Source organism: Populus alba, chromosome 6, assembly GCF_005239225.2.
Source record: "Populus alba chromosome 6, ASM523922v2, whole genome shotgun sequence".
Lineage (NCBI taxonomy): Eukaryota > Viridiplantae > Streptophyta > Magnoliopsida > Malpighiales > Salicaceae > Populus > Populus alba.
In genome coordinates, this window is record NC_133289.1 from 10,909,903 (window position 1) to 10,926,295 (window position 16,393).

A 16,393-nucleotide genomic window follows, 5' to 3' on the forward strand; every position below is an offset into this window, starting at 1 on the left:
TTTTCGTTTATAGTTTAGAATTGTAACCTTACTGGAAACTATAGTTTTTATCCATGCTATGCGGTTGCATTACTTAGTTTCCTGCTGATTAATGCCCATTCCATAGTCTTTTTATCTCCAATAAGTGAAATCGATTCTATGATGGATTAATCAATCAATCTATACTCCACTATATATATATATATATATATATAAATAAAGGAAGTTATCAATAATTGAGACCACTGGCTACTCCATAGCATTATTTTTTCAGTAAATTCGACAGCTTGTGAAAGGGATTTTTCCTGTAGAATCACAGAAACCTTTGGTTTGACCACACAAAATCAGCATGATCCAAACAATATATGCACTAGAGTTATATCTAGACTCCTTTGGTTAGAGATGAAAATTTTCTTGTCCATTTTTTGAGGGGTTAAAGAACAAGAAATACAGAATCAAAAATAGCTGGTACTATGCGTGCTCGTTGTGGTTGAGCCCCTGGAAAATGTGGTCTGTGTCCTCTGGGATGAGTGCTTCTGTCGCAATCTGATATCCATCAGATCAGAAAGAAGCCCTGGTTGTGAAATTTGAACGTCTTTGATGTGATTTTCGTTGGTCAGCATTTTAACTGTGGTGGACATACTTGGGCGGAGCTTGACAGTTTCTTGCACGCAAAGTAGGCCAACCATTAAGAATCGAAGTGCTTCTTCTTCTGGGAAGTCCATATGAAGAACGGGGTCTACTATCTGCAGAAGACTGTTGCCCTTGTAGGCTTCCCATGCCTGCAAATCCACACACAAAAAAGTTTCACTTCTACTTTCTAAATAAAGAAGGGTGCTTTGCATTATTGATTCATTGATTGCTCCGACGTTTTTACCATTTGAACCAGGTAGTGTTCACCATGTTCCAAGTCAAAATCCACTACCGGTCGGCCACTGATAATTTCCAGAAGTAATACTCCGAAACTGTAAACATCCGATTTCCGTGTCATATGTCCGCTAACCGCGTATTCTGGAGCAAGGTATCCTCTTTTGCATTTCCGATCGCAAGAAACCTCGTTAGCTATATTAGCATTTACCAAACAATCCAATCAAAGAGAGAATCAAATGCACCAAGTGATTCCACTTACAATGTCCCGGCAACATGAGTACTGACATGAGATGTATTGTCTCTGAGTGCTCTTGAAAGACCAAAATCTGACACTTTTGGTGTAAAGTTTTGATCAAGAAGTATGTTGCTAGCTTTGATATCTCGATGCAAAATACGGGGTTGGACCTCATCATGAAGATAGGCAATCCCACGAGCAACTCCTAATGAAATACCACGCCTTGCTTCCCAACTGAATTTGGCCCTGTTGTGCTCTTGTCCTATTAATCAAGAATAAAAGCCAATGAATTTTCTCAAAGTTCTCTACTTTTTAAAGACACAACAAAGAACAAAAGTACGAAAACGCAAACATGGATTCTTAATTACCGAGTAAAGTATGTACGAGGCTGTTGTTCTCCATGTAATCATAGACCAGATATCTTTTGGCCCCATCAACACAACATCCTCGAAGTGTAACCAGATTTTCATGTTTGATATCAGACAGTGCAGCTATCTCAGATATGAATTCTCTCTCTCCACGCATAGATTCAACTTCAACTGAAAGAACCTTCACAGCCACTACAGAACCATCCTCCAACGAACCCTTCAAAGTCGAACAAAAAATGCCACATTAGCATTACCCAGAAAAGGGGGGGAAATAATTGATATGGAAGCAAAAGAAAGAATCTTTTACCTTGTACACACAACCAAAGCCACCTTCTCCAATCTTGTTAGAGGGGGAGAAGTTTTGGGTGGCAATTTCGAGTTCATTAGAAGAGAATAAGCGCAAGTTGCCATGACTTTGTTCACCTGGTTTTTGTAGAGAAAGCAATCAAGAGCTGATAATAAAATGGAAGACAAGGAAAAAAGAAAGTGAATCAAGAGCACAGCAAACCATATCGAGAAACCAATATGACTCGGTCAAAACAAAACCCGAATGACTACGAGCTAGGGAGAACACCAGCATCTAAAATTCGTCGTACCTGGCAAGCTGCTTCTATCATTGATGATGGTGGCTTTTGATCCAGAGGAAAAACAACTTGAGCCACACAAAAAGAACTTCATGCTGGGAATTTAAAAGGAATTTTGAAACTTGTGGTTCTGGTTAATAAGGGAGCCTGGTATATTGGTATGGCACTAATTGATGACACCAAAAATCAGATATTTCAAAGCAACATGAGAAGGGAATTGATGGGAACACGGCAATGACATAAACCCGTGGATTTTGACTTCAATGGATACTCGAATATTTTCAGTGGTATATTTAATCCTTTTTTTGCCTCCATTTGCGTTTTTATATTGTTTTGCTCAATAATTTATGCAAGATGAGTAGATGAGTATGATAGGTTTAGTTGAAGATTCTGGTGTGGTTTACCCCACTTCAATAATCAATACCACCATTATCATGATCTTTAAATCCTCTAAGGCGGCTGAGAAAAACAAATTTCCTATTTGTTCTTCTTGGGAGGAAAGAAACCAATCGGCCCCGCGTATGTGTAAACAGTGCTATAAAACCCGGTTAGGACCTTGTAATTTATTGACCCGCCAATCAACCTAATTCATCATTTAGTTCGGGCCTGAGTTAGATCTTATCATAATTTTGATGTAAATGCTAATAAATGAGTATGTACTCTTCAAAATCTTAGCTAAATTCTTCAGGGTTTTATTTAGCAGGTTAATCCAAATAAATTGATTAAATATAATATCATCTCAATATTTAAAATAAAAAAATTATCTTGAAAAATATATATTTTTAGAAAAAATATATTTTTAATCATCATCTAATTTATTAAAAGCCATGCAGAGAATGACTTTTATCAAAAAAATAATAATAATAAATTAACTTGTAGCGTAAGCGCATACAAATAATCTAGAAATAACACCTCTTTCCAACAAAGCATGTTGAAAGTGTCAATTTTGAAAGCGTTTCTATTACTAATATAGGTTTTTTTGAACACACTCGAAGATGGAGTCAGCAGGCCTGAATAGAGGATGATATCTTTGAACAGTCCTGGTCTAAGCAGAGTCCAGGCAATGGTCCTCCGTGCACGTTGATGCGGGCGGACACGAGGAAAGATCAAAGACGCCTAGAAGTCTCGACTCGATAGAGTTGATCTACAGATTTGAGGTCTCCAAACGTTGCTGCCTTAGACGCTTCAAGTTGAAACCCCTCCTTCTTCTTCCTGGTAAAACTCTCCATAAATATGGCAAAGCTTCTTGGTTGTGCCCAAAGAGATAACAAATATTAGAATGCGTCGTTGTTTTGCCTTCTTTTAAAAGCAATTTGTGCCCAAAGAAAGAGCACTTTTGGAAAGATGAAGCGAAAATCCCGAATTTTTCAAATCTGTAAAAAATAAATGTTCTAGAACTAAATTTGTTTTTTTTATCTGACTAAAAATATATTTGTTCTTAAAGTAGCTTTTATAATTATAATAAAAAAAAAATTTTTTTTTTAAAAAGTAGGATTAGATGTGATTAGTTGGATTTAAATAAATGTTTGATAAAAATTATAGTTGAGGTTTATGTATAGCAAAAAATATGTATAAAATGTTTGATAGTTGTGTTTGAAAGTATGATTACAGTTGCTTTTTAAAGTGATTTTTACTTAGAAATATATTAATTTTTTATTTAAAAAAAATTATTTTTGATATCAACATATTAAAATGATCTGAAAACACAAAAAAAAAATATTAATTTAAAGTAAAGAAAAAAAAAATATTTTTAAAAACGCTTTTGAAATGCAAAAATAAACAGGGTTTTACAAAACTCAGTTAAAAAACATGTAAAAACTGCTTCATAAAAACTACGTTCTAAACTCAATTTTTTAGTAAGCCTCGCAGTATAAAACATAGTTTAGTTTGTTGCCAAATAGTTTACAGCGTTTGTTGCACCGCAAACACAAAAACAATTACAAAACAAAAACAGCTTTAAATATACATTATAAAAATCAATAAAAGATATAAGTTTTTTTTATTATTATTGTATATGTGCTGTTGATTCTCTTATATTTAACTATAAACTCACTGTTCAAGATTTTTTTTTTTTTTTTGTCAAGTACCTACATACAATGTTTTATAGATATTTAAGATGAAAATAGTTGGAAAATAAGTTTTTAGGTAAAACAAAACCTTCAATCCTGATTTTTTCAGCCACTACAATAACAAAAATCTAGGAAAAATCAGGCAGCACATCATTTGCTTTTTCCTTCTTTCTTTTTTATTTTTTTTTTCTAATTTTGTGTTCTTGTATGCCTTTTTTCTTATATGTTTTTCTTCAAATAATTTTTTTGATTTAGATTTAAATCAATACCTCTTTTTTTATCATTTTTTAAATAGCAAATAACAGTTATTTTTATATATATATTAAGTTATTGAGGAAATTATTCTAATTTATTTATATTTTTTTATGTATTATATAAATAGAAAATATATATTTTTGGATAATATATATTTCTAATATGGATAACCTTAAATAATATTTTTCTTACTTTTATTTTATTCAATCAATTTTATGGATGTTTATTTCTATTATTATTTAATTAAATAAAAAATTAATTTTGATAAACAAATTCATATTGGAAAAGCCTACAAATTTTATTTTATTTTGCTTGTAGAAAAGACACATCTGTCTCTGGAGAAATGCAGGTCTAATATTCTATACCAAAAATAGGAAAACAGCAAAAAAAAAAAAAAAAAAAAAAAAACAAATATCCTTAAACCTGATCGTAGAATCAGACCAAAATCTTTCAATCCTTCCTCATTAGTTTTTTTGCTTTGTTTGAGAAAGTGAATCATTCATTGATTACATTGGTTAAATATCCCACAGCTATCAAGCACAATCCGTGTTAAACACTTAATTGATAGAGAATTTCTTGGGATATTTTATTTTATTTTATTTTCTTGCACTAACTGGTTTCGCAGTAAAACATTTCGAGTTTGAATTCCTTGGAGAAAGATGGGATTGTTGGCATTTTGAAATATTCATGTAATTAGCTTTTAGCACCATTACCATAGCTTACTTTGTGATACTTAGATTCTGTCTTCACAAAGGGATACCCCAAGTCTCGACAATTTTTACTTAGGTCTAAGGTTTATTTCATCAAACCAAACAAGGAAAAACCAAATATTCTTTCTCGGAAACATTGTTTTGGTACAGTATGGTCGGGCATTCTACAATCTGCTATTTACTCCTAAAACTACATGATCAAAATTGAATTATCATCTTCTTCAGTGCTTATGCTAACACCCCAATTGCATTGCTATTAACTTCGAAAACAAAAGCTTCACAGCACAACAAATAATAAAAGCCAAAACAGTTCAGCAGTTAATAATATCAAAGTAAAACTTGAGCATGGAAAATTCAAAACCAGGATGGGATGCGTCACAGCAGATATCTTTATGCAGCCAAAGATCCACCCAATTTCACATTCTATCTTCTCTCCTGCGTGGAGCACAAGTGATGATTTCATCCACTCTAAGGATCATCTCAGCAGCTTCAGTTGCAGAGAGCAGTACAGCCTGCTTAACTTTGAATGCCTCAGAAATGCCTAGCTCTACCATATCTCCTATCTGCAATGATTTAAAAGATGCCAGGAATCAACAAACTGGGCCAACAGAGTAGATTGGATAACAAACTATTACTAAATACTCAGCTAGCCAGTTGACCACAGCTTATAATAATGTCTCTTAAAACTTGCTTTTAAGAAGTTTTTATTGAAGCACTTACAGATCCAGATATCACATCAATTCCTGATGTGCACCCCTCCTTGTGGTGCTCTGCCCGAAGCTGTGCAACCAACTCTGCACTGTCCAAACCAGCATTTTCTGCAATGATAGTAGGAATTGTAATGAGAGCCCTTGAGAATGCTTCAATAGCATGGGACTTCTTCCCAGGAGTCACTCGGGCTAATTCATCGACTTCCTTTGCCATCACCATCTCAGGCCATCCACCTCCAAGTAGAACCCTGCTGTCGTTGACTGTCTGAGACAGCACACACAAGGCATCATGCAGGGACCTTTCCGCCTCATCAAGCACATGATGGCTGCAAAAAAATATAAACACATCAAAAGGCATTTGAGGTGAAGTAAGAACAGATAACTTCCACTCCAAAGTTTTTTCCCCCTCTCTACAAGTGAAACATCGGGATTATATTTCAAGCCTAGGGAAACAAAACCACACCAACCAGAGTTGCCATGTCAGTATGAGCCATGCCATCAAACTCTATTATATCATTAACAAACTCAAATTCCACAAAAAGATAGTTGCATTTGTCCTAATTGCTAAATAGCAGCTACGGGACAACACAATCCATATACGAAGTGCAAAAGCTCAGGCTAAAATCCCAAAGATCCAAAAGTTAACATATTTTCCAGCATTAACTGCATAATACTTTTCTATAAGCTGGAAAGAAATATTACCTTGCACCTCTCAGTACTATAGTACATGCCTGACCCATTTCAACACCTGAAAAGTGAATCAACTTGTCCTCACCAATCATAATTTCTTCAATAAGCTTGCAGTGACCAAGCTTAACTGACTCTGGATTATCAAATGTTGAAGCAATTTCACCACCAGTCACTAAAGCAAGACGTTCAATTCCATCAAAATCCGCATGCTCAATTGCAAGAATTCCAGCATTTGCAAAGAGTTCTTCAGGGAAATTGTAAATCAGTTGTCTGTTAATGAAGCAGTTAATTCCATGTGCTATTATCTTATCCACCTTTTCTTTCATTTTTTGCTTCTCAGCTGCTTCAATTTCAGCAACCCTGGACATTGAATCGACACGAACACGTGCCCCGTAGATTTTTACTTTGTCTGTATCCATTGCAGTATTGGCCACCAAAATCTTTGCATTCTCTATTCGCTTTGGTTGTCCAACACCGATTTTCTTGTCAAGAATAAATCTGAACAAGCATAAGTTCGATTTAATCATTTAAAACTAACAAAAATATTTATCACATGTCAATGCATTATTAATAGACACAAGGACATTACAGCCAATGTTTTCTAGCTAAATGAGAACCTTGCTAGAAGGGCATTAGCAAACAAAAATAGAAGCATCTACAAGGGCATGCAGCACTAACAAAACTTGCAAAGAACTTCCAAGGTATATTACATAAGAGAATGCTCATGTTAGCACTCAAGAAAGGAAATTCATGTGCAAAGGCATTTGAAATGCCCATTCATTTTCTTATTATAGACAAAAAAAAAAATGAACCATGCAGTGGAACTTCAATAACATGACAAGATTCTTTTAAGTTGATGTACCCACCCTTCATCTAAGAAGGAATCCTTTAGTGAACCTCCAGGCTTCTTGATAATTTGAATAGCCTCTAAGTTTGTGCTACCCTGCCATTTCATTTAGCAATCATAAGACCACACTGATTAGGAAAAAAGAATACACTTAATATGAGCATCAGAACCCGTTGATAAACCAAATAGCCTGAACAAGTCAAAAACAAATCATAGTATGAAGAATGTAAGTTCAGGGTGAGATAAAAAATAAAAAAAAAAACCCAAACAAACAAACCAGCATAGGAGGAAGTATCAGAATACTGAAATTTTGGTCTGAAAAGACACAAATAGGCAGGCACACCATGCAGAATGTCAGAAGAAATAAGATCTAGTGCACGGTACAGATGTTGGAGCCAGAAACAAAAGATTTCAACCTAGCCATCCTCACGCCAACCCCCTCCCCCCCCAAAAAAAAAAAACACCCCGCCCCCAAACCCAAAAAATGGCTGGTAAGCTATCATTAAAAACCAATGTTCACCTGTAATCTCATAACTGCATCAACAGCCAGTTTTGCAAAGTATTCCTTATCCTGTGATAGTATTTTGGAACTCAAAGTAGTCCTTGCAATCTTCATCAAGTCAGCCATGAATTTTTCTGCATTGTTCAGTAATTACAGACATCAATGCCAGAAAATATATGCTGCAAAAAAACTGTCAAAAGCCAATTAACACAAACAAGTTCTACATGAATTCTGCAATTCATAATGATACAACAATCAATACCTGCATTGTCTTTGTTATCCAAAACCTTTTGCAACAAAGCATTGCGAGCACATTCTGCTGCCATTCGGAAACCTGAACAATCAAAGAAACAGTATCAACAAATTTCACATGCTATAAGAGTTAGAGTTTCAAATTCACCATGATCAACTTAAGATCTGGTCTCTATGTTTACAAAAAAAAAAAAAAAATCTGGCATTCTTTGGCTGAACTGGCCCAAAATTACATAAAGAAATCAGGTGATCAACAAGAAAATTCACTCTACCAAGGTTATATAAACATGGGATTGATGTCAAATCCAATTGTCAGACTCTTGTGTACCAAGAAAAGTTAAAACAGCTGAAGGCGCACCATCCATGTAATGCATGCAAAAAAGTATTACAAAGAATGTAGCAAAACATGGGAAGGATTTTCAAATTTTCAGCAAAACTGAAAAAAAAAAAGTGTTCGAGAAGCACTAACAATAACAAATAGATGAAAACGAGAAGGCGGGGGGGAATAGGAAGCATTGCAAAGCCAGGGGCCTAGAACAAACCTGCTATTATTGTCATCGGGTGAATTTTTGCTGCCAACAGCTTTTCTGCCTCCCTCAAGAGTTCCCCCGCCAAAACAACAACAGAAGTTGTTCCATCACCAACTTCATCATCTTGAACTTTAGAGATATCTAAATCATGAATTAAGGGTTTCCATAACAAATGCAGTAGAGTTCCTTATCCAAAGTTCTACCGATCATGTGCAGCAATTTGCCGGTATGGCTAACTTGTAAAGTTCAGGAGAGATGTTTTTGCCCCTACTAGCAGAAAGTTTGAAAATAAATAACAGGCTCTCTATCCATAGCAAAATTTTCTATGCAAAAACCTTAGTTTTAACAATCCTGAAAAGAAAATTAGCAATCCATACTACCAATGGAAGGATACCAACAAGGATTTTAGCAGCTGGGTTGTCAATGTGAAGGGACTTGAGGATGGTGGCCCCATCGTTTGTTACTGTGACTTCATGACCTCTGCCTGTCGACTGTAAGATTTTATCCTGAAAAAAAAATGTAACAAGATGATGATTGTTAATGTAAAACAAGCAATGCTTTACAATTTCTGGTAACAAACTCAGTAAAGAAGAAACCTTACCATTCCTTTTGGCCCCAGAGTTGTCTTGACCAAGTCAGCAACAGCCATACCACCAATAAGCGATGCCTGTGGAAAAAGAACAAAAAAACAACAGAGAGAATGGCATTTTAGCAGTTGTTTCGATCCAAAAATTAACCAAGGGCATCCAAATGACATAAGAACAACAACAAAGCAGCAATGAAAATCACAGAGCCAACTACACAGAGAGGTAATTTCCTCGCAATCTCCCGAGATTCATTATATGCAAATGCTCTCCAATGGCAGCAATATCACAAGAGAAAACATTAAAAAAAAAAAAAAAAAAAAAAAAAAAAAAAAACCAAGTAGACAGGAGTTACCAATCTGGCACGCTCTCCTTTTTCTTCAGTAGCTTCACTTTTGAAAAGTTTCTCAACCTACAATACTCGCCAAGTAAAATACACTAAAATTATAAAACAAAAAAAAATGGAATCACTAGTGAGCAACTAGCATACCGCCATTGTAAAGTTTAAACGAGGGCAGCTTGAATATAGAGACTCAAATTAAAATCTGAAACAAGAAAAAAAACAATTCATCAGATCTTAAAATGAAACAATCTCTGAGTTGCTGCGAGATAAATAGCGTGTGATTTTCACTATTTTTCGATAACAAAGCAAAAAAGAAAAAATCGAAAAGAAAAATGTGCTCCTAATCATAACGAACTTGTAATGTCACAAGGCAATGTTAAGACCTAAGAGCAGGCGAAGGAATTCATAAAGTAGTGAGGATCAGTGAACTTAAGAAGAGTATATAATTAGGGCAAATATAGATATCATACTTGTTTCTTTCTTGAGCATATAGAAAGAAAGATTTGCTCAAGCAGGACAAATTTTGGAAGGCAGAAGAAAAAAGAAAAAAGGCATGGAATGGAAGTGCGGTGAAGGCTCGCGAATTCCTTCGAAGGGCCCCTTCAGTAGTCCAAGTCCAAAAAAATATACATCAAAGCCTAGAGCTCAAAAATAAAATTAAGGTAGACAAGGTATCTTTTCTTATGGGCCTACGGTCCTCATCCACACAAGAAAATAAAGCCCATCACTGATCTACCCTTCACCGCCCAATATTGTATTATATATACAATGGAAAATCACTCTTTTAACACTTGGTCTATGTTACACTTATATGTTATAGTTTAAAAAATTACTGTTGGTTTATAATATTGGTCATGCTCTGGATTTTTTCTTCGAAAATCACTAGTTCGAGTGCCACAAATCTCAAGACCACTAGAGACTTACCTAGTCATTAACTTCAGGATCTCGAGAAATTAGTCGAGGTGTGCGTAAACTACTATGTACACTTACAGATACCAAAAAGCATTACTACTTATATTCTTAATTTTATATATGCATTGGCACTTAAAATCATCATCATAAAAAATCAACAAAAAATTGATTATTTATAAGATTACCATTATTTTTTATTTAATTACTAAAGCCCTTGTAATATTACTATTATAACTTTTTCATCAAACTAAAATTACAACTTTGTCAAAATTTAAAAAAAAAAAAAGACTAAAACTTTGTATCGTCCACAAGTTTGGAGCCTAAAAGATAATTATTACTAACTAAGGATCAATATTTGCAAGGGATGATGTAACAATTTGCATTTGAGTATGAATTTAAAATAATCCATTATACTTCTTGTTATGCACAAGCCAATAACATGTAGATACAACCAACAAAACTTTGATCCTAAATATTTTAAAAAATTGATCAGAAAAAATCCTAAAGCTTGGCATGGTGTTTTGTTTCATAAATATTATAAATATATAGAATTTCACATAAGACTGCTTTATAAACCTTACCATTTACCCTAACATATGATTATGATGCCATGTACTATAAAGCTTAAACTACAATTACTTAGAAGGGCTATATAATGTAATATGAATTACTTATATCTCAATTAGCTAAGTTAAAAGGACTTGAATGAGATACGACTTTATTCATTAAATCATTTACTATCACATAAGAAAGGTTGAAAGGGTATAAAATAAGCATATTCGATCAAAACCTTCTCAATAGGTGATCTTATATGAAAGGTCATAGTAAAAATTATCTATAAGGATCCAAAATATAGCAAATGGTCTTTTTACTAGAAGGGTCTATCTATTGTTGCCAAAGTTCTCAAATGAGGTGCATATCATCTAACAAATCAATGTATAAAAATACATTATAAATCGATCAATGGTTAATATTTAAAGAAGTATTATCTCTACATCAATAAAATATTGAAATATAATACTCCAAAAGAAATTGAAAGATCAATGTGGAGATCATAATCATAAAATTGATTTAGATTTATGTTGATCGTACTTTAGGCCTGATTAGTTAGGATTTCTTTCATATTTTGGATTAAATTTTTTATTTCTCTAACTACAACATGATTTAAGTTATTGGTTAAAGTATAGTTAGTTAATAAAATTGAACAACATTATTCAAAGAATTAAAGAACAAGTATAAAATTAAATTTTATGAAAGGATTTTAACTAAAAGTTCTATATATACAATAAATATTGTTCATTAAAGGAAACTGCTACCTATTATGGCTCTAATAGTTTCCAAAGTAATATTAACACTATGAAAGTCACTTATAGATTTCTTTTTTATCTTGCCTTTTTTCCCTTGACAAATTATAACATGGTGTTAGTTAACTTTTGAAAAGAGAAATTATTTTTTAAATAATTTTTAAACTTAGTTTCTCTTAGAGTCAAATTAGTTGGTCGTATTAAGCTTCTCTTTGGCTTTGGCTAATTCATCTTTTAAGTGGGTCAGCTTAACCTTTTAAAGTTAAACCTCTGCCAATAAATCTTTAAATGACTGATTCATTTATTTAAATTTAGAGTACTCAGCATCCTCAGATCACTTCTAGTTTTCCAAAGCCAAACATATCAATTGTAGACTTTTTAATATTGGTAAGAAATTCATTACTAGTCTATAGGCACAGTAAAGCTTCCTATAAGTATTGGTCTTTTATATCATGGGGGTCTTATAAGAAAATGCTTTCTATAAGCTACTCTAAATAACCAATAGTGGCTTAATTACTTAAAAAGTTATTTGATTAGGCAAGAATGATCAAGACTTCTTTGATCTTGGCCAGGAAGGGCTTTTTAGATTGACTATCTTTATGAAGATCTAATTTCAATGAAAAGACTTCTAAAGTTGAAGAAGTAGATAATCATAAAGCAAAGGTCATTTACGGTTCCTTGACAAGATAAAAAGAAGAGCTTATGTTAGTATTAAAACCATACCAAAAATAAAATTTAAACCAATTATAGAAACTTATATAATAGAAAAAATAAGGAGTCACCAAAGTTGGTTAACCTAATGACATAACTTCTTCATATTCACTAAAAGGTATAGAAGAACTAGTTCCTTGGTTTTCTTCAATTATTAAGAGATGAGGGATTTCAGCTTGAAGACTCTTTAAATACATCAACTATTATATCAACAAGAAGAGTATAGATCATTGATATAAGCTCCTTTAATAAAGTGATTGTAACTTGATTACATTTTATATATACTTTATACTGTAAGAGAAGAAAAGCAAGGCTTATCTGTTCATGAAGAATTGAAACTTATATAGTATTAGGAGCAATTTTGCTAGTGGCTTTGCTCCCTTTATATCTTTCATTGATGCTACTCTTATATAGTATTAAAAGAATTTTTCTAATCAATGTTTTTGCCTTTACAAGAATAATTTTAGTTAGTTTACAAACATTCTTAACACTAAAGGCAGGAACTCTAAAAGGTTTTTATTATTATAGGGATAAAGTAGTACTTAGAAACATAATGAGTTTCCTTTAATACAAGAGCATCTTACTGGGAAGTAGTTGTAAAGACTAAAGACACTTTCAAATTTTGTTTGGTACTTTTAGTATCAGTGGTAATAGTTGGTGGTGAAGGATTTTGATCAACATCAATAGAGGAAGTTAATATTAATATTATAGCAAGGTCATTTTAGATTCATTAACAATAGGAAAATGTGGTTTTTTAATAGCTTGAGTAACTAGGACCTTTGCAGTAGCAATAACAAATAAAAAGGTAGTCTCTAAATGAGGGGTAATGGGGTATCACTCATTTAAAAACAAGCATAAGTAACCTCTATTATTATATCCATTGAATTAACTATAGAAAGATGAGCAACTAGAAAAACTAGCTTTAATATATAAAAAAAAATCAAGAAATTAGATAAATCAAAGTGTTAAATAATAAACTGAAGTTTAATAGACCTTGATAAAAAAAAAATTACCTTAAACGTGAATCTTAGCTTAATGATAAAAACCTCATTCTTTTCTTCTTTAAATTTATAAGGATTTTAAGGCTATGAATGTTCCATTATTATTTGAATTTAAGGATCAATTATAGGTTGGCAAGCTATATATAAAATCATTGTTGAAATATTAGGGAAATAGATGTAATCAAGATTTACTAAATTTGGATGTTCTTACTTAAAATTTCAAATGCATGTCTTTTGTTGAATATTGAGGGATGACTCCCAAGGATTTTGCTTTTGTTTTTCTTACTTGTTGTCTTATTATAAAAAGAAACTTTGTTACCATGAAATTTGAATAAGCATTATAGAGGAGATCTTAAGTCTTGCTACACAAAGAAGAGGTACCATATTGGATGACTTACTACTAGCGAGAAGTACTTTACTTGGTAATTCTTAAAGAATTAATCTTTTAGTTTAAATACTTCTTTTACCTGCTTTAGATTAATAAATGTTATCCTATTTGGACCAACTTTATTCACATCATAAAGCATGAGAAAGTTGTATATTGAAGGAACCCTAATTATATAGCTACTAAGTAAGGGTTTACAAGAATAATAGTTATTCATTGAGATAAGATCTATCACCAACCCATAGGGTAGATCTTTACAGGTCATGATGTTTCTCTAGACTATAGTATTATCCTTTTTTATTTCAACTTCTATTTTCTAGACTTGGAGAAGTAAGATTCATTGAGGTTTTGATCTTATTGATGCAAGAGATATCGTTATATCACTTATATCTACTAGATTGAGGAAAGTCTCTATATATTCCTTAAATAACAAATCTTAGAATGAATATCATAATAGTTTTTTCCTTATAGATGTAAAGTTTAGGTCAAAGATCATCCTTATATCACTAAACCTTATAAAAACAAATTGCTTCTCACCTACAATAATACTTTATAGATGTTTATTTTCATCATGAATGATGTTGTTTTTTTCATTTGGTCTAACACTCTTCTAAAACTATACAAATATAGCTTGCAATAAAAGGGTATAGAGTTGTCATCCTAACATTTACCAAAGTTATTTTTATTTGAAGTATGATTTGGTAGTATTTTTTTTATTTTAGAGCATATAAGGTGTTTACATATCTAATACAACATAAAAGTTACTTGTTTTTTTTAAATAGAAAGTTCAGTGTTTTTTTTTTTTTAATAAACACATTAAATTCAAGTACACTCATTATCAAATCTTTGAAAGAATTGGTATCAATCAATATCAAAGGCATAAAATTCATTTTTAATTAGGTAAACTCCTCAAATCATTTTTTGAATATAAAACATTGTTGGACTTTGAATATAATAGAAAAAGGATAATTACCATGTCTTTGTTGAGTTTGAAATAAAGTTTAAATATTAGTCTTCTTCATATTTAGGTACCTTTTTATAGAATTGTCCTAGAAGTTCCCCTAATAATTCTTGTAAACATTGATGATAGGCTAGTTGACTTGGGTTATTAGTTTACAAAGTTTTGATAATGAAAGATGATCATAAGTTTTGTTGGAATAAAGCTACAAGGTTCCATTTTTATCTTTTATATATATATATATATATATATATATATATATATATATATAAAGAATGTTTAGGATTCTTGGTTGAATCTATAAAAAATAAAATAAAATTATAAACCTATAAAATAAAGGTTAGGGGTTTTTCAAGTGAAAAATAAATAATTGAAAGTAGTTTAGAAACTTAAACATGGCCCCTAAAAGCTATACCACATTTCATCTTTAAATTGAATTGATTGGATGAAATTTTTTATTTGTCAAACATGTTTTAAAAATGGTTGATGCTTATACTAAAAATAAACATTCATATATCAAACATATAATAACAATGATTGTTTATAACAAACAAAAGAAAAGAGCTACGATTGATCGAGTATAGTAAAATTGACCATACTAGAAGAGTTTTGATTAGACATGAGATTTGAGAAATTAGTCAACCAAGAGATTAAGATCCATAGTCAACTAAGAAAAAATGATCAACCATAAGAGTTTAAAGGTGTACAAGAACTAAAAAGCCTAGTACTATCTAGTGTAAGAGTCATCAATAGAATAAATAGTAAGAATCCATAAGATTAGCTTATGATTCATACAGTATCAATAGATAAGGATTTTAGATTGCATTAGAATCCAATAAAGTCTCTTTACTTGATACATTTATATAAATTAGGATTTACAGGTTTAAATAAGATTTAAACTTTGTATCAATATATAAAAGGTCATATAGTCACTTTGAACAATAACTAGAACCATATATATATATTCCTCTAAAGGGTTTTTATTGCTTTCTTTACAACTTTCCTTTATTTTTCTACAAATAGATTTATTCAAATTATTTATCTTCTTCATTTTAAACATGTTATTTTCCTTGTGTGGTGTTGTTATGAAGGAAATTACCCTTTTAAAAGCTTTGAACTCTTAGATTCCTATATTTTTCTTGATTTTATGAGGTTTTTAGATGTCTTTTATTAGGATTAAGTTCTTATTGTATAGTTTCTTCTCATTAGAATATAGAAATGATAAACTAGTATCATATTTATCAAAAGGTTATTTGAGTGATCAACAATCCTACAAAGTCCTTTATAAACATCAATCATGACTAATAATACTTTTTTTGGTCCTAAATATCTTAGAAAAATTCTAGTTTTATATCTTTTACATAATTCATCTTCTAGGAAAACATAATTGAATGCTTTTAGTCTAAATAACCTTTAAACTTTTATGAAGGATCCTACACATAAGATTTGATTTCTTCTCCTTAATCATTTTGTGGATCAATGCCACTTGATTTATTGAGACATTCTACTTGTTACTTGGCAGAAAAGTTTTAGAATAGTTTTATCTTACTATTTTGTGCTTTTCTTACCATATAATATGAACCTTTTCTTATCA

At 31.8% G+C, this 16,393-nt stretch overlaps 2 protein-coding genes across 4 annotated transcripts; both read right to left on the reverse strand.

Annotated features, from left to right (window-relative positions):
* Positions 1 to 205: 205 nt before the first annotated feature.
* On the reverse strand, positions 206 to 2,630 carry LOC118048296 (putative serine/threonine-protein kinase). The gene is made up of 6 exons (XM_035057902.2): positions 2,049 to 2,630; positions 1,760 to 1,875; positions 1,453 to 1,669; positions 1,109 to 1,346; positions 857 to 1,007; positions 206 to 761 (listed from the first exon to the last, which is right to left on the reverse strand). Exons 1-6 carry the CDS (start codon positions 2,128 to 2,130, stop codon positions 435 to 437), a joined length of 1,131 nt encoding a protein of 376 aa, XP_034913793.1. The 5' UTR covers positions 2,131 to 2,630; the 3' UTR covers positions 206 to 434.
* A 2,545-nt stretch (positions 2,631 to 5,175) lies between these two features.
* Positions 5,176 to 10,119, reverse strand: LOC118048295 (T-complex protein 1 subunit beta). Of its 3 annotated transcripts, none has more exons than XM_035057899.2 (12): positions 9,999 to 10,119; positions 9,676 to 9,730; positions 9,541 to 9,597; positions 9,203 to 9,268; positions 8,996 to 9,107; positions 8,614 to 8,742; positions 8,082 to 8,153; positions 7,838 to 7,953; positions 7,337 to 7,413; positions 6,483 to 6,968; positions 5,791 to 6,106; positions 5,176 to 5,633 (listed from the first exon to the last, which is right to left on the reverse strand). In XM_035057899.2, exons 2-12 carry the CDS (start codon positions 9,679 to 9,681, stop codon positions 5,487 to 5,489), a joined length of 1,584 nt encoding a protein of 527 aa, XP_034913790.1. In that variant the 5' UTR covers positions 9,682 to 9,730; positions 9,999 to 10,119; the 3' UTR covers positions 5,176 to 5,486. The 3 variants fall into 3 exon arrangements, with proteins under 3 accessions (XP_034913790.1, XP_034913791.1, XP_034913792.1); XM_035057900.2 differs by having other exon boundaries at positions 9,912 to 10,013; XM_035057901.2 differs by lacking the exon at positions 9,999 to 10,119 and adding an exon at positions 9,884 to 9,991.
* Between the last annotated feature and the right edge of the window lie 6,274 nt (positions 10,120 to 16,393).